The sequence below is a fragment of the Poecilia reticulata genome, linkage group LG4, assembly GCF_000633615.1.
Source record: "Poecilia reticulata strain Guanapo linkage group LG4, Guppy_female_1.0+MT, whole genome shotgun sequence".
NCBI classification, from domain to species: Eukaryota; Metazoa; Chordata; class Actinopteri; order Cyprinodontiformes; family Poeciliidae; genus Poecilia; species Poecilia reticulata.
In genome coordinates, this window is record NC_024334.1 from 19,592,635 (window position 1) to 19,616,032 (window position 23,398).

Genomic DNA, 23,398 nt, shown 5'->3' on the forward strand with positions numbered 1-23,398 from the left:
CCTGTAGAGTTGCAGAAAAGTGTGGAAAAAATGGCTTTCATTATAATGATCTGTCCACTGATTAGCCTGACTACCAGCTTTGCTTATAATGGTACCCATTCTAGGAATATTTCAGATCGAGACAAAAAAGAAAAATACACAAATATGTCTAAATGCTTTTCTCTGCAATAATTTGGAATGATGAAGTGCACACTTTAACCAGTTCCAGAGTTTCACCCTTTTAGATATCAGCTAAATTACAGCCATCTTTTTGTTCACCCAGTTGTGCCAATCAGAGCTGCTAAAGCAATACTGAATAGAAGTTCTTGTTTATGAAGGTTTATTTACTAGTTTATTACAAATGTCTTATTTTTAAAATGTCCCAATAATCTTTTCTAAATTAGATATTTTACAGTTTTTTATTAATCCGGCTATTGGGGAGCAAAAGAAGGGATACAAGTGATAAGTAATATAAATATAAAGCAGATAAAGTGTTTTGTTTAGAAAATAAAAATACAAACGTTACAAGTTACAGGCAGCTAATTGAAAGACTGCATACAGATAGATGACCTGGTTTTACTATTTTATTTCAGACAATTATTCAATATAATTATAAGGAGACAAAATGTAATAAATCTGTACAGATTGTTAAACCCCATGGTGAACAGCAGGTGGCAGTAGTGTCCCAGTAGAAAGTTGTTTGCTGTAAGTAATCTTTTTTGTAACGAGACAAAATGTTTTTTGCATCATAGTAGACTGGTAAGCAACTGGTAAAATGGGGAGTTGTGAAAAAGGCCATTTACAAATTCAGTTTTGTAATAATGTCGGCCTCTTGAATGTAGAGAGAAACAAACAGGTTATGCAATTTAATTGTGGTATTTTAACTCAGGAAAATTCATGGAAAAAAAAAAACTTATGAGGCACAAGGCCTTGAAAAACATTCCTGCCCTTTAGTCACATCGCAACCACAAATTTAAATCTTTACTGTCAGGATTTGATATGATGGACCCAAACTAAGTAGTCTGTAACTGGACACGTACGTAGTCCTCTGACTTTTACAACAAACAAAACTGAAAAGTGTGGCATGCATTTGTATTTTATCTTTAAACTGTTGCTTTTTTGGAAAGCTTGTCCTGCTAAGAAAACACCGACAAGCAGTACAGTGGTCTTCATTTAGTGACGTAATGCATCCAGATAAACATAAGGTAAGGTAAAGTAATTTTATTTATATAGCACATTTTCAGCAACAAGGCAATTCAAAGTGCTTTACATGAGTTAAAAGGAAATACAGACAAAATAACAAACCAAAGGAAAGAAAAAAGAGGAAAGAAAACTAATCTAATGTTCTAAAGTATGTTAAAGTGCTCCAGTTCAGGGTTGCCAAGTATCTAATTCCATTTCTAAATAGTGAGGACTCTACAGTTTCTGATAAAATGAGCAAAAGAGTGACTGATCCAATTACTTTTCTGGGTTAAAGTGAGTACTCCACAATTCTGTGTTCTAAATCCTTTTCTGGAATAAAAGAACTATAAAGCAACACTTTCTAAAACGGGTGTGACGTTCAACTTGACTGAACCGAGCTGGGCGTTCACAGCCAACATCAGTGTCTGACCTCACGCATACAAGTGTTGAAGAACGGTCGAAACTAAATCCTATATGGTAAGAAAATGGCTCTCAATTATGTTTAAATCTGCATAAAGTTGGACCAGAAAAATTAGCTTTGCCGTTTTAACGTATATAGTAGGACTTCAGGAGATGCTTTGTGGTTCCAAATGAAATGTTGGAAGAGAGGTTAAGCACTTTGTAGCCATTTACCTCAACGCTCCGGATGGCAGAAGAGGCCGCAGAGCTGTGAGTTTCACACCATCTGCTAGTGAATAAGATCAGATGGTGAGGAGGTTGTCGGGATCAAGCCAACACAGTCAGAGCGATTCCGGGAACCCGGGAGGGAGGAGTCAGCGAAGGAGTTTGATCCGTCCCTGCAGCGTGAGTCGAGTCCACATGTCTTCTCCGGTCCCCGATGACGACTCGCCCCGAGCTGAACGCGTTCCAAACGCTGACCACACCGCGAACGAAACCACGATATCCTGGGGGGAAAAGACACCGATGCCAACGACAAAGCAGAAGTGGGTCTTTGTGTTTGTTGTGTAAAGAAAAAAGATTTGGTAGTTGGGAGGGAAAAAGCAATGTGGATAAAGTTAAAATGCTTGGCTGCCTCTGGAAAACTACAGCGCAAAAGGACCAGGGCAAGTTAAGAGGTTAAGGCACATAAATAATTTATGATTTTTATGCCCTGGTGAGTGTTTCTGTGTGTGTGCCAACGCAAGCTTCGAATCCGTTCCGACCCAAAACGTTGAGTCTAATGTTGCATGGTCGGAAAAGTCATGTCTCACACCAACAGTTGAAGAAATGTTGGCTTTATTTTCTTTGAAGGCTTGATTTTTGACAGCAATGCTGTACATCTGAAAGATATATGAAGAATTGTCGAATTGAATTGCCATTTAAAATTGGATCCATCCATTTCTCCACAGAGCAGCTGCCTGCTGAAATGAAGCATCCCCACAGTATTTGTAAAAATAATGAACAAAGATCACAAGGCAGATTTCCCTTTTAGATATATAGATATATATGTATATATTTTTCTTTTTCTTATATAGATATATATTTTTTTAAAGATATGTAGAACAGAACATGTTGAAGAATTACACAGCCTGAGATGAGAGATTGAAAGATCTTCAGAAAAGAGGCAAGACAAATAAATTAAGCTATGAATGAGGACAAATCTCACTGCTGCTTTCATTGAGCTTCATTGTGGTAGTAGGTAGTTTCCATTTCATGAGCAACATCTCACAAATTTGCAGTCTTCACTGTTTGGATGTTAAACATAACTTAAAAAAAAGAAAAAAAAAAGACAAATGTGACTCAGACGGTTGAAGGAAACTGTGTGGAAAGTAAAGGTCAAAGATTGAAAAAACTTTAAAAACAAGAAACAAAATCCAAACAGCAACGGCACTGTCTGCTATGCAGACGCACAAACATCCCCGCGGGAGAGAGCAAGTTGGGAAACATCAGCCACTGAGCATTTAAGAGCTTTTTTTTGTCTTAGACTTCTTGGGGGGAAAAAAAACCCCCAGTATATTCAAAGCTGCAAAGAACAACTATGCATTTCATGCATCATATAAAATATCAGGTCTTTCTTTTTCTGTATATTTACATCATATATTACACGATATTCTGTACAGTTAAACTGCCATCTACACCACATTCATAAAAATATTTTCTGACCCATAATTATTTTGACACAGAAAAACAAAAAGAGCAAAAATAATAATACAATATATTCAAACTGCCTGATCTGTTTGAAGATGCAGACAGTAAAATCTTTAACTCCAGTTAGTCGCAGCGAGTCCAGTCCTGGTTCTCTGCTGAACTCATCCCATCTGGAGGTTTTTCTTCTTTGTTGGTTTTTTTTTTTACAAACAGAAGAGATCCTTGTGAGAGGCCAGGCTGCAAAGTCAGTCTCTTCTCTGACTCAGAGGCAGGATCCTCCTCAGTGTTTTCTGCAGAACTTAAAATGACACTTGTGTCAAAAGACCTGCGTGTCTTAGTTTGGCTGATCTTACGTCAGTCAGCTACTGAGGCTGAGTGGACGGGCGGTCAGACAGACCGTCTGACCGGTGAGCAGCCAGCTGCTGCTGCTGTTTCTGTTGCTGCTGCGCCGCAGCAGCGAAGGTGCTGTGCTGCTGCAGAGGGAACGCCGCCTGGAGGATGAGCTGGGCCGACTGGTTCCCATGAAGGAGCCGAGGAGCCTGCAGAGCAACATTTAGATCAGTGAGAGAGGAAACTTTTTGTCAACATTGAATGCAAGAAACAAAATTATTCTTACGCCTTAAAGAATGACGGTGTTAAGCATGTTCCTAAACCTGAAGTTTAGGGAAGTTTATGACCATAAAATGTAATGTTTTGGCTTTTTCTTCCTACAAAGAGAAAGTAGGAAATGATAGTGACATTTTACTTAAATTTTCTAAAAGTGAAGTTTATATCAGTCCCCTTTCTTCTGATATCCCTAATCATAAATCAGTGCAACCAGTGGCCTTCAGAAGTCACCTAATTAGTGAAAACAATTCACCAACTGAACCATATTTACATTTCACAAGCTGAAATATCTGTAAAAAAATAAATAAAATTGGGCAACACATACATTGTATAGAGTAATCAATAGCTTTTTTGCTTTTGAAGACTGAGTTTTTTGAAAATCAGGATTTTTGTTTTAACAATACACAACTTTTGTTGCCATGTTTCAGAGTGATGTCGACACGCCTAGGGCCGCCATCTTGTTTTGACGAACGTGTTTTACAGGTTTGAATTATTTGGACTCTGAACTCTGGTCAACTCACAGGAGGAATGATTGAAATAAAAGCCAATTTATGAAAATATTTTCTCTCATTTGTATTGTTAAGACCTTATACATCAACAATTAAAATCTGAAATCAAATTAGGTATAAAAAAATCTTAATCTTTTCAAAGAAAAATTCTAAACTACCCTCCAACATTCTGAGGTTATGAATAGTTTGGCACAAGATTCTCTATTTCTGAGATAATTTAAAACACAAATATAGGTGCAGCCCTCTGTTCATGTCATCCGAGCTAAAGTGTGAAATTAGCCCCTGAAAGAGAAACTGCCAGTGATTCCGGTGGTGCTGCAGTGTGTACCTGCAGAAACTGTGGCTGCTGCGTGGCCAGAGGAGCCTGACCTGCCTGCAGCGCTGAAACCTGGTTCTGCACCTGAACCTGCTGCTGCTGCTCCTGCTGCTGAGAAATGCTGATGGTCTGAGTTTGGCCCTGCTGGGGAGCGAAGGCCGTCACCACCTGACCCATGAACATGGATGTGGGGACCATGACCGCCCCCATTGGGATCTGTCCTGTGACCAGCTTAGTCAGCAGCTGAGGAGCTGTGGGAAACCTGTGAGGTGAGAGCACATCAGCTAGCGTTAGCTACAAGAAAACAGAGTCAGAATGATGCTCCTTGGCTGTCGCCACAGCAGCTAGACACGATCGTGACGACTGAGCTCTGAAGAAGCACCTTATTTGAGCAGAACGGTCCTGTGCAAATGTTGCCACGGTAGGGTTGCTGGGTCCGGTGTTTTGCGCCAGGCTTGTGGAAATCTGAACCATGTTAGCTGGACTCTGCTGTGGTATCATCATAGTGTTGTAGATGGAGCCGGGGAGAGGATTCTGTTGAGGCTGCAGAGTTAGTGTTGAGCGCTGAGACAGAAAAAAAACAAAAAGAAAAAGCAATCAAATCAGTGATGAGGTAGAAATAAGTTGATGGAAAATTCTTCAACGGTCATGGAAAGAGAACAGGATATCTGCAAATTTAAGACTTTTAATGCCAACTTAAAATGTATTTAAGACCAATAAAAAAATCTATAAATATGGGGGATTTCATGAGGTACTTGCTGCATTACAATCAAGCAAAAACTGTGAACCCGGCTCAGTGCTTCTCACACTTCATGTAGCTCTCCACAGCTTTAACCCCCACAGTGCCTGCCTTAAAAGCTTCTTTGCACCTATTCTCGTATGGCTGACTTCTGCTGCCTATCCAGAGTCAAAAACAAACATCATCCAGTCAGCTGCTGCTAAGTTTAAGTTTACACATTTAATTACTAAAATTTCTTAGTGTATCTGACCTGTGACAGCACTGTGCTCTGGTCCCTCAGAAGTGTCTGCTGCTGGGACTGGGTTTGGGTTTGGACCGCCTGCTGCTGTGCCAAGTTGTTCTGTAGAGCTGCTGGAGGGACCACCTGGCCTTGCATGCTCAGTGTCGCCCCCTGCTGGCCAGCAGTGCCATGAGGCGTATGAGCCGAGCTGAGGTTCAGTCCTTCATCCCCTTTCTGTTGGAACATCTGACACAAACATTTCAAATTCAGATAGAAAAGTGAAAATAAAAAGTGAAACAATAATTCCACACATCCAAACAGAAACGGAAACAATGACGTCGTATTTAATACAACTTGAAAACAGCAGCTGAGCAGCACCTGCAGACTCTGCCCCTGGACCCGCTCTAGCTCCACCTGTATCTGCCGCAGCTCATCCAGCTGCCGCTGAATGTTGTCCTCGATCATCCTGGTCTTCTTCTCCAGCTGCTCCTTCAGGTGCTGCATGGCTTCCAGCTGGTTGGAGTACTGCACCGACTGTCAAAGAGAAAACCCACGTAAATATGGCATAGAGACTACGCTACTAGCTGTCCACTGGGGACGCAGGAAGTTTGTGGTCACAGTTGTTAAAAAAAATGCTGTACATATCAAGTATGACTTAAAAGAAATTTGATTTCGCAATGTGATGCCTTGAATTTGGGTCTCTGTCTCTTTAAAAAACTCCTGCTCTTTCCGAAACTCCACCTTCAGGAAGTCATCACACTGAACCTGCTGCTGCTGCTCCTGCTGCTGAGAAATGCTGATGGTCTGAGTTTGGCCCTGCTGGGGAGCGAAGGCCGTCACCACCTGACCCATGAACATGGATGTGGGGACCATCCATGTTCGGTTAACCCTTTTATGTTTTTACCAGCCACATAGTGACATTTTGTAGCACAATCAAATAGCTTGTTATAAAAATGCTGTACATATCAAGTATGACTTAAAAGAAATTTGATTTCGCAATGTGATGCCTTGAATTTGGGTCTCTGTCTCTTTAAAAAACTCCTGCTCTTTCCGAAACTCCACCTTCAGGAAGTCATCACACTGAACCTGCTGCTGCTGCTCCTGCTGCTGAGAAATGCTGATGGTCTGAGTTTGGCCCTGCTGGGGAGCGAAGGCCGTCACCACCTGACCCATGAACATGGATGTGGGGACCATCCATGTTCGGTTAACCCTTTTATGTTTTTACCAGCGTTGCTCAGAGAAGACGCTCACATAATGAGCTCAGCAGATGTGCAGTTCCACCCGATGTTTGCTAATTGCTGCTGGCTAGTCTGAAGGAGCTGAGTGGGGGAAACAGGAGGGAAGAGCTGCTCTGTGAGGTCGAAGCTTAAGAGCAGTGCCTCGAAGGCGGAGCTAGATCCACTCCGGCGTTTTGCACAGCTGAATGGTTGCCATGGGAGATTAAAGGATTTCTCAAACAGAATCAAAGCAACACTCCATGTATGTTTATGACAAGGGATTAACATTATAACATGATGTAAATCTAAAAAAAAATAATTTTTACATAATCCTGCCCCTTTCTAATTTCAACAAAGTCCCACCATTAGTATCAATACTTTTTCAAGGCACTAACTCATTTAATTCACACACTTTTCATTGGCAACAAATTGTGATGTGAGAAGCTGACAGAGCGCTGATGGACCAGAAGGAATATTCATCAGTCTGACGAACAGCAGCAAGGAGCGCTTAAGTCCTGAGAAGTTTCTTACTTGGTTGTTTTGTAGCTGTTGCTGAGGCTGCTGTTGAGACTGTTGTGAAATCATGGAGGGGGCCCCGTTCTGGCCCGTGTTTTGGGAGCTCATCGACTGCTGGAGAAACGACACGAGACAATTCGAAAAGATAAAAGTCTTGGCACTCAGGTCAGAGGAAGGCCAAGCTAACAGCGAACCCATGCACCAGAGTGTTGGCTATCCTTCCTGCTGACCTGGCTGCTGACTGATGATCTCCGCTGCGATGTCATTTCCACGGCAGAGACAGACTGTCGGCCTGGTGTACTTCTATCTCCCTGCATCTTCATCTGCGAAGCTGAGGCAGAAATATGATCAGGATAAAACCGAAAACGACCCCTGTGGGTATCTTCATCGATGATAAAAGAAAAGGCGTACAGGCCGGGTCGGAGACGGCAGTGTGGGAGGATTTGCGCGAGCTGCGCGACGAGGCCGATGGGGTCCGGCTGCGGTTGAAACGCTCCAGAGCTTCTTTTAGGCTGGAGGCGTTGAGCTGCGACTCGGAGCCTGAGTCCTGGGACTGGCGAGTCGAGGAGTCACCAGAGGTTAAATACTCAACTTTTATTATTTAAAGAATAATGAAGAAACACGTCGAGCAAACGTCTCACCTTGTCAGCTGTGACCTCAGGGGGAGAGTCTTCGATTCCGAGCTCTCGCCGTTGTTCTGCTCGTACTTCAGCGTAGCTGCAGAGGAGAGACGCTGGATGAAATGAATGTATTCATAACCGCTCAACTTATTCAGTTTTTGCCACGTCACAGCCACAAATGTTATCGTTTTATTTGACAACATAGTGAATAATTGTGGAGGGGAAAGAAAAATGATGCGTATTCTCTTTTTTCCACCCCAAATAAAAATATGAAAAGTTGTTATTTAGGGTCATTGTTCTGCTGGAATATTGTATAACAAAAAGTACAAGTTCCACTGGCAGATTATTTCACTTTTAGTAAGACATTTTTCTCATGTTGTAAGTGAAATAATCTGTCAGTGGATTAAGGAATTATTGACTTAAAACAAGCTCCTACATCTTGTTAAAAAGTTACCTGTAAGTTTTATTACTAATTTATTTGAAACTAGACCAAAAATATTTTGGATTGCGTTGTTTTAAATTTAATCTGTGGGTTTTATAAAGTGCCTTTTAACATTATTTGTTGTGAATGGGAGCAACATAGACTAATTACACGTATTTTATTAAAATATATTTTTATATATTTTTCTCATTGTTATTTTCTAATTGTTGTTGCAAATCATCAATTCAGATACTTCAAAGAGTTACTGAAGATGGTGACGGCTGTTGGCCAGAGAGGTCTCCTGCAGCAGTCTGTACTGCACTGAATCTGAAGACGCCTCTGACTGAAGATGCTCTGCCTTCCCAAGGCAGTCTTGTGAAGAGGTTTAATTAATTTTATAAGTAAAAATACTTTAAAAAACATTCCACTTCACAATTACGCAGTAAATTTCTGATTATAACTTCACAAAACAGGATAAACGTTGAGCTGCGCTACTGTTGCAAGTTACCATATTAAGCATATTAATAAACCATTATGCACCGACACATATATACCTGACAACAGTGTGTGTGCAGACGATAAACTCAGGCCTGGAGTTCCACTGATGGTATGTGATGTAGTAATGGGTCTGCAGCCAAATCCACTGCTGCCCTTTGGTGAGGAACCTGTAGTAGCACGACTTGCCTTTCCCATATTGCATCACTGAATGGAAACAGAGAGATGAAATTTGATGACAGGAAGTGATCAGGATACTTCGGTGATTGGATGCAGCGGAGCGCTTACAGTGTTCGTGACATTTGGCCAGCGTCTCCAGGTCGTCTACGTGGTAGTAGTCGTAACCTGAAGTACCCAGGACTTCGAATGGGAGGTATCCGATGATGGGCGGGGCTCTGGGCAAACCAATGCAGCAGAAGTGTTAATGGGAATTTAACCTAAATACAGCAAAACCAAACACTCGGTCCAACAACTCACTATTGTCAGAGGTCATTATTCACCAACAAACGTTTGTGGAAGCTGAGGTACACTAGAGAGTGTTGCATTTCATTTTGGCCTTCAAGAAGCTGTGAAATTATTCAAAACTAACAAAGTTTTACAAGAACACACAACAGATCAGGGGGCTGTCATTATTTGCTGAACAAAGAAGTCCAAATGGAGAAACTGCGAGACAAAATGAAGATGTTGTGAACCTTTTTTGACGGGTAATAAATCCCTTATAACGAGATATCATAAATGAACCGTTCCTCCTAAATGTAAGGACATCTATTTTAAACATTTATCCTTCAAATCATTTTACTCATTTATTTCACGTAGACCAAGGCAACGTGTGTAAAACAGAAAAGGAGTTTAGCAGAAAACTAAATTGAATACTATAGCTAGATTCAAACTCAAATGTTGAGCTGTAGATCCATGAATAAGTGAGGTAGAACTGGGTAAACATCACTTTGTAGCAATATGCATTTGTGACTCAACCTCTATAACTAGGATGACTTAACATTATTTCAAGTATTTTGTAAATAATTTCTTCCTCCTTTTCAAAGTTGATACTACAAATAACTATGTAAAAATTTAATCTCAGCTTTTATCTCTCACATAGCATGGGGTATATGGTCAATTGTGACTGCAGCCTGTGTTTCTTTTTTTTATTTAATTTACTTCAAATAAACTAAAACATCACTGCATGTTTACCATTTGCTGATGTGCAATTCTGATGTGCAACAGTTGGCTTTAGTTGGTTCAAAAAGCATCTTTCAACCACATTGTTGGGTTAAGACAAACATGAATGCTTTTGGGCAGCAATCTGCCAGAAACCCTCCACAGAAGGGTTCACACTTACTGACCATCATTCCATCAAGTGCAGTAGATGAGAAGCACCTGGCTGTATGGAGTTTTCCCCACAGGGCTCCTATATTTTGTCTCTAAACTGAATGAATAATGAGAGTCTGGGATCTGTTCTGTGTTTTTGTACATTTGAGGACAGATTTAAATAATGTTAGCAGCTTTTAAGGACAGGATCTTCTTTATTATAAAGCTCGTTTTTTGGCAAACAGACCAAGAGGAGCCAGCATGAGGTCACACAGCCTGAATTGTGAGCAGTTGCGGTGAGGCTTTTGTGCATCATCGGAACTGCGTGAATCACTCTGGGAAAATACTCGTGACTGATTGAAGGTCAGGCTGTCCCTACTGTTCTTTTACAGATTTAATTGCGTTCTCTGGAAACACAACATGTGCATTATATATATTAAAAGATGGAGGCCAGAGTTTGTAAGCTAGGGTGTAAAAGTACCCCATGCATGTGATAAACAATGACAAAACAACAAAAACTAGGTTAAAACTAGTTTGAACATAAATAAAAATAAAAAAAAGTTTAAATATTTATACCTGTGGTCCAAGAAGAGAAATTTCCACTCTAAGCTATGCCTGGAGGTGAATTCTTCATTAGGCTCCTCAACAGTGCACATCTCCTGTTAGAGTGAAGAATAAATCAGCGCGTTCAGAGCCTTTCATAAGCACAAGTAGGTCAGAACATATCCAAGATTTAAAATAAATTTATGGTGGAAATAATACAAAAAAAGAGGAACACCCAATAAAACATGAGGATGCTCCAATTAGTCTTAAAAAGCTTTTTGTTAAAACATTTTTTCTTGAATTGGACTGTAGCTGTGGCTAAATGTCATTATAGTCAGAGCTCCACAAACAGTAAGCAGAGCTCTTACAAAAATAATAAGGCGCCAATTATGAAATGGGCTATTTTAGGAAACGAGACAGGCAATAACTGCACTTAGTCATGTTTTGAAATCAAATACGTCGAAATGTAATGATGCTCTCCTAAAACAACTGTGGAAAAACTAAAAAGTCGTCATGTCAACAATAAATCACTTTTTTATCCTGCAAAAAAAATCTTTTCACAATAACAATAAACAATACTGTAATTGTTCATCTCTACTACCGTCCACAACAAAGGGACAAAACTTGATGTTACACTAACTGTGCTTAATTTCCTCACATTTACACCCATGCTGTGTTTCCATCACATCAAAACAGACAGGAAGTTAAAGAAAATAATAAAAAAAATAGACAAGCTGTGAAAAGAGCTTTCAAAACATTGTTAAATAACTAATGCGCAACCCGTTGTTACTACAACAAGAAACCATTTCAAAAGTCTGAATCATTTTAGTTTTTCAAACATCGTTTAAAAAAAAAATTGAAGAAAACCTTTAAAAAAAATGTAGGAGCTTGTTGTAGTTTTAACAAGAGAGGAATGTGCATAAACTAAAAAGACATAAGCACAGGTGCAGTTGAGCATCGGTTTTCCTGCACGGCAGATGCTAAACTGTTCCCTACAGAAACGCTCAATAAAATCACACACATCTCAGACTTCTTCTGGATTCCCCTGCAGTGACTAAAGCAATAATCTGAATGTGGGTCAAGCAGAAGAAACGACAACAATCTTCACCTTGAGGAACTGTGGTTTGGCCAGCCTTACAGTCGCAATCAGGCACACTCTGTCCTCAAATGTAGCGTGAAGCGATCGCTGGATCACCCCGTCAAAACCGTTCCTGTTACAGTTAGGCACTGTTTACAAAAGGAGGAAAAAGTTCAAAGCAAAAGAAAAATTTAATTGGAAGAAAAAAAAAAAAAAAAACAGACACTGACTGTAAGCAACGCATTTTACCATTATTCAGGGATTTGAAGTTTCCTATGAATTTGACAAATTCATACACGGGAGGCTCCTTGGGGTCGATTGTCCCTCGAAGCATATGGCAACAGAACTCAAGCTGATTCTTTGCTGTGAAAAAAAAAAAACAAACAAAAAAAAAACAATATTTTAAAAACTATACTTTTCCAAGTAAAATGAAGAATACTGAAAGCTAAATCTGCTAGCTTACTTTTCAGATACTCTGGCGTTAGAGTCTCTCCCTCTGTGACATGTGAGGACAGAGCCTTGTACACGTCGGAGTGCTCCCCAGAGGGCAGAAAGTTTAAAAGGTTCTGATCCACAAGATCAGACTGAAACACACAACACGCGACTTTGTAAAAATGTGTGACGAAGCAACCGAGTGTGATCAAGTGAGGAGCTTAAAAGCTATTTGAGTGTGTAAAGAGACGGAACTCACAGGTAAGTGTTCGAGAAGAGATGTTACGTTCTCCGAAACGTAGATTATGTTCCCGTCAGTCATTATAGCGAGGAAAAACCCATCCAGGGCCTGGAGGATAAAGTGTTCCTTTATTTAACAAATGCCTTTTTTATTGCAAGGAAAGTTAAACAAGCAGGGGGGGGAAAAAAAGAGAGAAAAAAAAAAATCAGCTTCACCTCCAGCATCAGCTGAGTGAACTCTTCATTACTAAGAAACGGAGGCTTCCAGTCTTGTCTGATCTCTGTTGATTCTGACTGAGCAGCGATTTCTGTTCAGGAGACAAAAAAACCACAAAACTTAGCGAAAGCGCCCGGCTCAAGAGTTTTTTTTTTTCCCTCTCTCACCGTTTCTTACCTTTGTGTTTGTGCAGGAAGTCGATGCTTTTCTGCAAGATAGTGGACTTGTCCATCTTGCGGGTGTTGCCTGGCAACATGGTGCCCAGCTCCTTAATGAGGACATTGAACTGGTCTCTGCGCTTCTTCTCGGACTTGTTACGGGACTCACTGTTGGATTGAGACGAATGACAGATGTTGGATTCATTTGACTGCTGTTTAGAATAAGAGTCAACTCTGGTTATGTAGTTGTGATCTGTACTATATGCTAAATAACGCTGTGTCTAAGACGATTTATCGTAAAATCCGAGTTAAAAAGTTAGAAATCACACTCCTACATTGTTCATTAGACCTCAACTCTTATTAGACAGGATCATCTGTTTTATTGTTTCAGAGAGCTAATCTCTCCTGATCTTGATTCAGTTTTGCATGCAACTGTCACAGCAGGTTCCACTGTCAGGGATTTTTTTTTCTTAACTTGAGGGATAAAAAAAAAAAAAAAAAAGTAAAATCACAAAAGCTACATTGTGTGTTCAGTCAAAATGATATTTAACATCAGAAGCAGCATGAGTGTGTTGGTGAGAATGACAAAATGAACTCCATAACAACTACTAGTAAAAATATTTTTCTATGCCAATAGAAAAATATTTGGGGAATTTGCTCAACTATCACCATAAAAATGTTTTATACTGTTACTCACATGTAGACCTGTCACGATAACAAATTTTGCTGGACGATTAATTGTCTAAAAAATTATTGCGATAAACGCTAATATTGTTTCAAGACCTTCTGACACTGATTTAATGGAAATGACTAATAATGTATGCGATTTCCTGCCATAGATATACACTTTATTTTCAAAATAACAAGTAACACTGGAACTGATAAACTAAATAAACAAAACAACCAAAAACAAAAATAAAATGGATTCTCAGTTTCCATTAACAAAAAACGCACTTGAATAAAAACTAAACAACATAAAGCCAAAGTGGAAATAAATACTGCATTCAACCAAAAGAGTGCAGATTATGAAGTCTGTATACTATATTGCCCTTCAGTAATCACTACATTTAAATAGAGAAGATGAGCACATCCGACTACCTAATGCAATAGTTCACACTACACGATTTTTTAACTCTATTTTTCCCTTACGACAATCTTAGATCGTTGGCCGATCTAAGATCGTCGCTGGTGATTTGTAACTGATCATCCTGCAGTGTGTGGTGTGTTATGGTAGATCGTCGTGGCCGCTCCAATCTAAATCACGGGTTTTCCCTGACTGGGAGCTTAACACTGAATGCGACAGGTAGCCAATCAGAAAGCGCAGATTCTCCTCCGTGCTTTCTGGGGGGAAATTAAGGAGGGAAATCCCAAACAACTGACACGGCGCAACCCGAAGTCCAGCGGACATTGGAGATGATATGTGGAAACAACATTAATATTTATTCAACATTTCGTGCAAAGAATATAGAAATGACAAGGAGAGGAGTTGGAGCCAAATTGCTACCGCAGTTGATAAACCCGGTAAGTTTTCAGCTGTTCTTCGTTAACGTGACAAATAGGTTATAACGATTTTCATTCAGTCAGGACTTAACGCTGAATCTAGCCACATGCATCACAGGTAGATTCTAGTAAAGCATTGATTAATGCCTGGTTTTAAAATTAGTTAACTGGACTTGTAGCCATTATTTTGTGCCCATGTGGCTGGACACCACACGGCACGACGAACCCGATCGAACCGTTATACCTGGGATTTCTGTCTCTCAGGTTTTGAAAATGGGCTGACAACTCTTGTAGTGTGCGCTGGACATTACACTAAGGAAATGAGGAATGGAGGGTCAGTGGAGAGCACCGGAGCTGAGCCTTTTTTCATTCAGTGTCATCAATAGAAAGAAAAAAAGGCAGGAAGAGATGATAAAGCCGATAATTAAAATGAGGTCGATAGGTTTAATTTATCGTGCGATTAATTGATTTATCGTTTATCGCGACAGGCCTATTCACATGTAGCAAAGATAGGTGTGGGCTATTCCACTATTTTCGTGGTGCCATTTATTTTATTTTTGTAAACTAAAATGTTTTTACACAAGCAAGATAGTTTTAGGCAATGCCCTTCCAATCTTTAGTATGCCGATGTATTTATGAAATGTCAATCGTGTTTGAGCAAGGTCGCCAAAACACTTTATGTTTATTGTTCTCTGTACTTAGCTATGTTTCTTTTCTTTAACCGCTATGCTTTTAAGTTCAAAATTGTGATAGCAATTTTATTGTTAAAATAAATAAATAAATTTTAAAAAAAGGGTGACCCCTCTCCAACAGAAGGCTGAGGCAACTATAGTGAGTCCAGGGTTTCCCCCAGAAAACTTGCTAAGCCCAATTGTCGGGGTGCTGAGGCGGTCCACCGTGTTTTTGTATTAAAGGATTTTAAGTTAACAGGACATGTAAAATATGTCCTGTTGAATGATTACTGAGCTGATTCATTTGAGCTCAGTAATCATTGAGTTATTGTATGTCTTCCAATAACTATGTTATTGGAAGACATAACATAGTTATCGTCTTCCAATAACATAGTTATTGGAAGACATACACTAATGCACCAGGTAACCAAGGAACACATACATAAACTTTATCAGCACAGACACAGAGCCACACGCTGGGCAGCGTGTTCGGATATAGACACATATGTCGCACATAATTCTTTGTTCACAAAGATATATCATCCTCACTGCACAGAGCACGCTCAACGTGCACCTCGAGAAGCACAGCTATGGGTTACATTAGCGGTTCTCATTGGGCTAAGAAGAGCTAATGTGGTGGCTTTTAAACTTGACTCATACCTTGATGAAGAATTCTCCAAAAAACCCGAGTCCTCACAGGATGTTGATATAAATGTCTATACGTGTAAGCCTGTGTCCCGTTTGAGTGAAATCAGGCGCGCGTGATCTGCGCCAAGGTAAACTTCAGAGATCAAATGCCGGCAGCCCGCTAGGCACCCAATGCGCTGAGGTGCCAGTGGTGTGATTGGTTCGCTTCCTGCCCTGTTCAATGCATCATCTATAAACCGATCTTTCAGGAACGATTCAACCAGTGAATCACTCAGACAATATATATATATNAGTGCTCTTTTGTTTTGGACATGTTTCTGACCCCAAAGTGAGGCCAGTTGTTACCCTTTTTTTTAAATAAAAAAAAACAAAAAAAAACAAGCAACGCTTAGCCTGGCAGGGGAGAGGGCAAGTATAGCCTGGCGGCCCGCCAGGCTTATAATACACTGGGGGAAACCCTGTTGTGATAGAGGTTATTACCGTTTGGCTTTGTCCTTTTCATCTTCTTCCATTAACCCATCAAAAATGCTGCTGTCATCTCTAAACAGAGGACAACAAAACAGCACTATTTACAAACAACAGGAACCTACATAACAAGAAGGGGCGCACCGATTGAGGTTTTCCGGTCGATCTCCGATCTTTCAAAAGCCAGACCTGCAGATTTTTTTTGTCAAAAACGTTGCTAAATATAACAAAGTTTCTAAGTTGGTAACATAGTGGAGACATTTTTTTTAACCGTTCACGGAGAGACGTGACCTGCTGGGCGGGTCTGTGAGTCAGCAGTCTCTCATGGTAGAGCTACGGGGGACGGTGGCTGACAGCAGTGGCTGACTTTCAGACCTCAGCTAAGATGTGTAAGATTGGTGGACGATCAGCAGAGCTCCCAAAATTAAGGAAGTCTGGGCCAATTTATCAACCAACCGATTTATCGGTGCACCCCCTTTAAATTACAGTGGAGGCACAACAACGCAAAAGTATCATCATTAATAAGATTTTAGTTTTCCACTGTAGATATAGGATAACTGAATATGTCTGAGAATTACACGCATTAATGACAAAAAATACATAAGTAGAAAAAATACTCATCTTCACAAGGCAGGTGGAGATCAGAGTTTATGAACAAAATGATTAGATTTAAACACTTGTTTTTTTTACTAATAACTAGAAGAGAGCTACACAGCACAAAGTTGATACAAGCCATCCACAAAGCCTGCAGCACAAAAAGATTTTTTGTAAAATGAATCAGCTCAGTAATCATTCGACACAGATAAACACTTAAGTCACAATCAGGTATTCTGATGACACAAAAAGCATGTGGATCTCAGTACGGTTTAGGAGGCAACTATCTGTAACACCAGCTGGGAAAATCAGCATATTTTTATATAATCAACAGGGAAATAAAATATTTTTTGAAGAACTTGACGTGTTTTCATCTGTTCGAGTTGGCACAGTTTGAAACTGCAGTACTGCAGACATCTAGAGTTTCATCCTCTCCCCTCCCTTGGCGACGATACCGCATTGATGATTCAATATAACGTGTAGCTTTAACTTTTACCAAGTGCCAACTTGTTCCTTCCAATTATTTTTCTCCCTTATTTAGATCATAATAAGGAGTTCTAAAATCCAGTTTGTGACGCCACAGTGTACCATGTCTGGACTGCTCATTAGTAAAGAAACAAATGTATAGAATATCCATCTCACCGGTTAATGCTTGAGGTCATTTTGTAACCTGTTCAGGGTTGCAGATTCGGCGTGTAGTCTTTTAATCGTGAGGTAGACATTTGTGAATGAACCTTTAAAACAAAATGAGAGAGAAATAACCTTTTAAACACCAAAACCATTAGGAAATATAGCACGGTTAGGCAAAGCAGAATCCAATCCTCACCAAAAATAAAGCCAGTCGTGCGAGAGGCAAGTGTGTCTGGATGAGTGGAGGATCTCGGTGGGTGGGCTGCAGCAGCGGTTGATGTTGGACTTGAGTCTTGGAGGCGAGCTGAAAGTTGGTAAAAGGTCTTCAGTCAAATGGGTTTCTGGTCTCCTTTGGATGCAAGTGTTGTACATGGCAGCAACATCTGTGTCTGTGAGACAAACGGAGAACAACGGAGGATCAGGTATGAGCTTCAGGACACCTCAGCTGGCGACAATCTACCTTCACTGATACATTACAGTAGAAGGTTGAATGCGACAACTGGAAGAAATATACGCAATTTATAAACAGTTTCACACTAAAATTAATTCTGAAAGCGAGCTGAATGATTTGAGACCTTGATTAAATGACGTGTAGGCTACAGCAATACACCTTAACTCGACTCCCAAAGATTAATGAATTTTTGCTGTAACGCAGCAGCAATCAGTAATGTTGGGTTTGTAACATTACCGATTTACAGAGGCAGTAACAAATAAAATTCCACTGGCTGACTTACTACTTCCTCATATTTGTTAATAGATATTTGAAAGTAATATGAGAATGGAGTTGCTACCATGAAAGCAAGCAAAAATAACACGATCAGGGAAAATATATTACAAAAACAATCCAAGTTTTCATAGAGGAAGAGATTTTTTTGAGGCATAAAGTTGAGTAAAGTTTCTATTTGATTAAAAATGGCATTAAAAATGTATATATAATTTTCAAGAATATATACATTATATTGAGCAGWGCTTTTACTTTACAGCTCTACGTCATAAGGGAATAGTATGAGCAGTAACATAATGTAGGTCTTGGTATGAAATTCTTTAGATTGACAGAAGCAGCAGTTTTCTGTTGACAACCAAGATGTTAGGTTGACCTTTGACCTTCTAAACACCTAAAACCTGTCGATTTCTGCATGTTGCGTTTACACCAAGCATTGAGAAGTATTTTAAATGTGTATATGAATAGTTTTGTGTGTTTTCCAGCTGTTTCACTTTAATAATTATTTGGTCAGCAAATAATTGCTGACCAGATAATTAGTCAGCAATTATTTAAAAGCATTTGATTGGTGTAATGTCAGTAAAGAGTTTTCTGCTGATTATTCAGATATATAAATGCTTAACATGACTTTATTTGGTAACACTTTATTTGAAGGGGGGTGAAAAAGACAATAAATCATTACTGTTTAAACTTCACCTTTAATAATATAAAGTTATATAATTTTTAAAGTGCAATCAGCAATACTTTTATAACAAATTTATATTAGTAATGATTTCTTGGTTAATGTCAAGTTGTCATAAAGACATTTTGAATAATGTCAACTTTGTATTAAAAGTGTCATAATTTACCAAATGACGCTTTATGACAACAGTCATAAATATTCATAAAGGCTTATTCATGTTCATGACAGGTGCTATGTCATGTTTATGAAAGTGTCATGTCAGTCTTATTCACCGGCCTTCAAATAAAGTGTTACCCTTTATTTTTATTCAAGTGTAAAGAGAAACATACAAAATATCATTTTTAAAATTGTTTAATAATTTTTCAAGAGGTGCCTGTCATGTCCTATGAAAAACATAATTCTTTGTTGAATCAAAAATAATCCTAAATCTAAATTAGCAATATATTGCAATTCTTGTATAAAAGCAGAAGATGTGACGTTGGTCCTTAAAAGTTGGTGGAAAACAGAGAAGTTTACCAAGAGTGCAGCCATGAGTTTATGGAGGCCATACATGACACAGAAATAAAAACATGTATGACTCATACATCAACCAGGCTGCTGGCCATTAGGTTACTCCATGTTTTTATCTGCAGAGCAATGCTTTAATAGCAGGAACTAATTCTGTCCATGACTCATGAGGAGGCTGTGGCTAAAAGAAATGATTTTTAACAACTATGCATTAGTAAGCTGCAGAAGAGTCCCAACAATCCACTTTTGAACCATTTTAGCTTTTAAAAAAATATTTAAAAAATCTTGAATTGACTCTCACAGCATTCAACAATTTTTAATTATAAAATGTTTTTGTTCAAGAATCAGTGAGAGTAAGTAATCACAAAGGAAAACAGCAATGAGCAATGTATTTTGTGGTATTTCTGTTTAAATGATGATATGTGTCACGATAAGTTATACCAGCTGATTCTTAAGATTATTTTTCTAGTCAAATAATTTACATATTTTTTCCCCCATTCTAATAAATTTTGATTGGCTGAATTAATAAATGGACATAAAATGTAGCATCTACAGTACTTTCTATCTTGCTTTAATAGAAACTAAAATGTTTGATTTCATGCAGTAGTTCATAAAATCAAAAATCGTTTCACACCCTTGCAGGTTTAAATTTGAAAGTGAAATTTAAAAAGTGAATTTATGAATTAACAAGAGGGGATTTTTTCCCCCCCTTAATCCTTTAACTGACATGAAACCGTGTTTGATGATCTGAAACATTTAAGTACTAACAAAATAAATCTATAAGGGAATTTTCCAGATCACTGTAAAAGAAGGAAAAGTGACAAGGGAAGGCAAGTGCGTAATCACAAGCTTCAGCTATGCAGAGGTATTTTACTGCACACGCCATGACTCTTGGCACAGATCGCAAGAGTCTTATCTCGGATAACTGCTTTGTCAACACAAATGGCCAACTACACTTCAGTACAACTATAACAAGAAGTGAAGAGTGGTAGTAAAAGCTTTTTATAAACTTCGGTTCTCCTGACAAACAAAAGCAGGCAGCTGTTTGCTCTCAACTCCACAGAGTCAAGATTATAGATCACAAGAGATTAGGGGGGGGGGGGGGAATCAGAAAAATACCACATGTGGGAAAATTATATAAAATCAGCATTATGAGAAAAAATTAAGTGAATGTTAAAACATTTTCACAGCAATATCTTCACTGCCAAGTGAGTGTTGTGCAACCGGGAGAGCGAGGCTTGTATAACCATGACGTCATCTGTGATTCACTGACCTGCTGGCCCATTGACCTACTTTCCTCCTCCTCCTCTTCCTCCTCCGAACTAACTTAATTACAGCTCCACAGGCAACACCTTCTACTTTTCAGCAAAGAAAATAAATAAATAAAAAATCCTGGCACGCTGTCAACACAAAAGCCTTAGAAGTGCAACACATTACCTTGCGAGTACCTCAGGCATTCTGCATCGCGTGCCGTCGTTAAAACCGTACGACATACAAAAGGACTTCCTGGTGCCTCACCACTAGCAGATGGTCAGGTAAGTGATGTAGATGTGCTGACTGATAACACATCGACGATCAAGTGATTCCAAGATAAAGAGAAGAATGTAAAGTATTCATCACCCTGAAACACAATGACTGGTTTATCTTTTTTGTCCCTTTTTTTTTGGTGCTTATAGAGCGATGTGGGATGCTTCAAGTGTGTTTGCGCATATGTGGGTGTGTGCAAGCCTGCTCCGATTTAGGGCAGCAGAGCTCTAAGGATATGAGTCACTGAAGTGGATCTATGGTGCCTCTCGTCACGCACCGCACCACACCCAGCGCCAGCAACCGTGCCAACGGGCAACACCACGGCAACCGAGTAAAAATATCATGGATGAATGCCTCTGCAGCTGATACTCCCTCTGTCATGCAACAAAAACATGAACAGAACGCAGGGATCCACTCTGTCACCGACTTGAGTCACTAGATGTGAAACACTGGGACAAGTCCTGCAAACACATGCTTCTGTTCGGACACGGAGCAAGTCATTCTGCATCTTTTAGTAGAAACAAATCATTTTTACCAATATTGTTACAAAGTGTCTTTCTCTGCAAGAGGAAGTGGAGTCAATGTCAATGGCGTACATTACAAAGAAGTTATAACTTTAACAGATGAGAAATGTTTTCAAAATTCAAAACGGCTCTCTCCCAAAACACCACATTATTTTCACTTTTGTTTACAAATCAGCATTTGAGGGTTATTGAGATGCGTCTTTCATGTAATTCCAATATTCAGAAAAATCTGTAATGCCAAAAGGTAACTTCAAAATCATTAAATAATTGTTAACGTGTATCAAAAATTAAACAGGACATAAAGGTATTAAATTTAAACCCTATTGGAATTGGTCAGTAATTCATTAAATGCATATTTATAAATAGATGAAGATGTCTAAAATGCATTTGAAGTCACGTATACTAGTTATTTAAGGATTTAATAAATTACTTCATGATTTTGAGAATTGAAATTAACTATCAAACAATTGGTTTGTCAAATAGTCAGTAGCATCTGATTGGATAAACCTTTACAATAACTTCACTTTAGACAAATAATCTATAGCAGCTTTAGCTTTGGTCACCAACTCTGTAAGGCAGCCTGATGGATACAGTGATATTGAGCACATTACTATGAATAATTAAATAGTGACATAAATACGTTTTTTGTAAAGCATAACATTTTATGTAGCTACATCTTTCCAACTAATTTATTTACAGTATGCATTTGTTTCATAGTCAAGAAACATTTTGATGCAGTATTAAAGTATTACTTTAAATGTCTAATTAAATCAATTGTTGAATTTTTAAACCTAAAAAAGAAATAAAAAAATAGAATGTTTTTAAGTTAAAAGTTGAATTTCAGAAAGACCTGTTTTTTTTAGTAGCACAGGAACTCATCTCTATGATCAATGTCACTCGACGATACCCGAGACCCGGGCTTTGTGGACCATCAGTGAACCCAGAAATAATTGAAAAACAGTCCAGCTCCTAAAACGCAAAAACCCGACACGTGCTGATAAACATCTTCCTCCAAACAGTTGTATTAGGCCCTAACATGGATGATGGATGGATAATTAACATGGATAATTAACCATGAGAATTCACGATTACGAAAACATTTTACTAATACAATACTTTACTAATGTGGTTATCCCTATTATCTCTACAAGTCCACATATCACTATTTTAACCAGATAACTAAAGATGTGATTCCCTCACTCTTTGGGAATACATCCAACAATACTTTGATAAGGCTTTTTTTTCTTGCTTTATGAGCAAACAAATACACAACTTTACCCACTGTCCTGCTGAATTGTGACACTAGCCTACATGTTAACACAGGGCAGCCAGCTGTGTTTACACTCACTGCACACACCTCCACAAAATACAAGAGCAGGCTTTGTTTTACGTTTTGACTCAGCAACACACAGACAAGAATGGTTCAGGAGCCAGCAGTGGTGGCTGGCGAACGCCCCTCGACTGCTGCTGGCTGCCAGTCTCCAAGGAGCGGGGGCCTCCGCCAGGGGCCTCATCCTGATGCCAAGTAGGTCAGTGGGGTTCAGAAAGATGACAGGCTCCAGGGAGGGGGAGGCGATTATGACTGCAGGTTGAGGACCACATGACACTATAATCAGAATAAAACTTCATTTTTAACCACCAAGCTAAAGCAGACAAACACAGACGGATCCCGACCAGAGAAGTAATCAGTACGGCGTAAACATGAGGAGCTTTTCAATCAATAAACACCTTCGTCTTTATTTTCCCCGCGTGAATAGATATTCCTCTGTGGTTTCCCACAAAGCACGTAACAACATTTTATTAGTCTCAGTGTATTAGGGTTCCAGGTCATGCTCACACTCACCCGTTTATAGACTGCAGCTCAAAGTAGAACATGTAGTGTTACACAGTGTTCCGTCTTAAAGTCAACATCATTCATACTTTAAATGATTTGTTGCCGTCACTGTGGAAACTTTTTTAAAAGACATAAGGAAAAACAAAATTTTGATTTTTAAATTACGACTTACTATAACTAGTCATGTATTTTCTAAACTTAGTATTGTATT

At 39.1% G+C, this 23,398-nt stretch overlaps 1 protein-coding gene across 3 annotated transcripts in view; it reads right to left on the bottom strand.

Moving 5' to 3' along the window:
• Positions 1 to 2,761: 2,761 nt before the first annotated feature.
• The window catches only part of clocka (clock circadian regulator a), a 28,192-nt gene continuing 7,555 nt past the window's right edge, over positions 2,762 to 23,398 (bottom strand). The window contains exons 2-22 of one of the 3 annotated variants that reach the window (XM_008407461.2): positions 17,589 to 17,781; positions 17,405 to 17,496; positions 16,184 to 16,243; positions 12,904 to 13,052; positions 12,726 to 12,817; positions 12,529 to 12,618; positions 12,301 to 12,421; positions 12,087 to 12,200; positions 11,868 to 11,986; positions 10,793 to 10,875; positions 9,197 to 9,303; positions 8,968 to 9,115; positions 8,014 to 8,089; positions 7,784 to 7,925; positions 7,603 to 7,703; positions 7,388 to 7,483; positions 6,018 to 6,173; positions 5,670 to 5,885; positions 5,063 to 5,244; positions 4,693 to 4,942; positions 2,762 to 3,788 (exon numbers count right to left, since the gene is read on the bottom strand). In XM_008407461.2, coding sequence (XP_008405683.1) covers positions 3,612 to 3,788; positions 4,693 to 4,942; positions 5,063 to 5,244; positions 5,670 to 5,885; positions 6,018 to 6,173; positions 7,388 to 7,483; positions 7,603 to 7,703; positions 7,784 to 7,925; positions 8,014 to 8,089; positions 8,968 to 9,115; positions 9,197 to 9,303; positions 10,793 to 10,875; positions 11,868 to 11,986; positions 12,087 to 12,200; positions 12,301 to 12,421; positions 12,529 to 12,618; positions 12,726 to 12,817; positions 12,904 to 13,052; positions 16,184 to 16,243; positions 17,405 to 17,424 — 2,499 coding nt within the window. In that variant the 5' untranslated portion in view covers positions 17,425 to 17,496; positions 17,589 to 17,781 and the 3' untranslated portion in view covers positions 2,762 to 3,611. Of the gene's footprint in view, positions 3,789 to 4,692; positions 4,943 to 5,062; positions 5,245 to 5,669; positions 5,886 to 6,017; positions 6,174 to 7,387; positions 7,487 to 7,602; positions 7,704 to 7,783; positions 7,926 to 8,013; positions 8,090 to 8,967; positions 9,116 to 9,196; positions 9,304 to 10,792; positions 10,876 to 11,867; positions 11,987 to 12,086; positions 12,201 to 12,300; positions 12,422 to 12,528; positions 12,619 to 12,725; positions 12,818 to 12,903; positions 13,053 to 16,183; positions 16,244 to 17,404; positions 17,497 to 17,588; positions 17,782 to 23,398 lie in introns of all 3 variants that reach the window. The other 2 variants (XM_008407460.2, XM_008407462.2) reach the window with 2 other exon arrangements.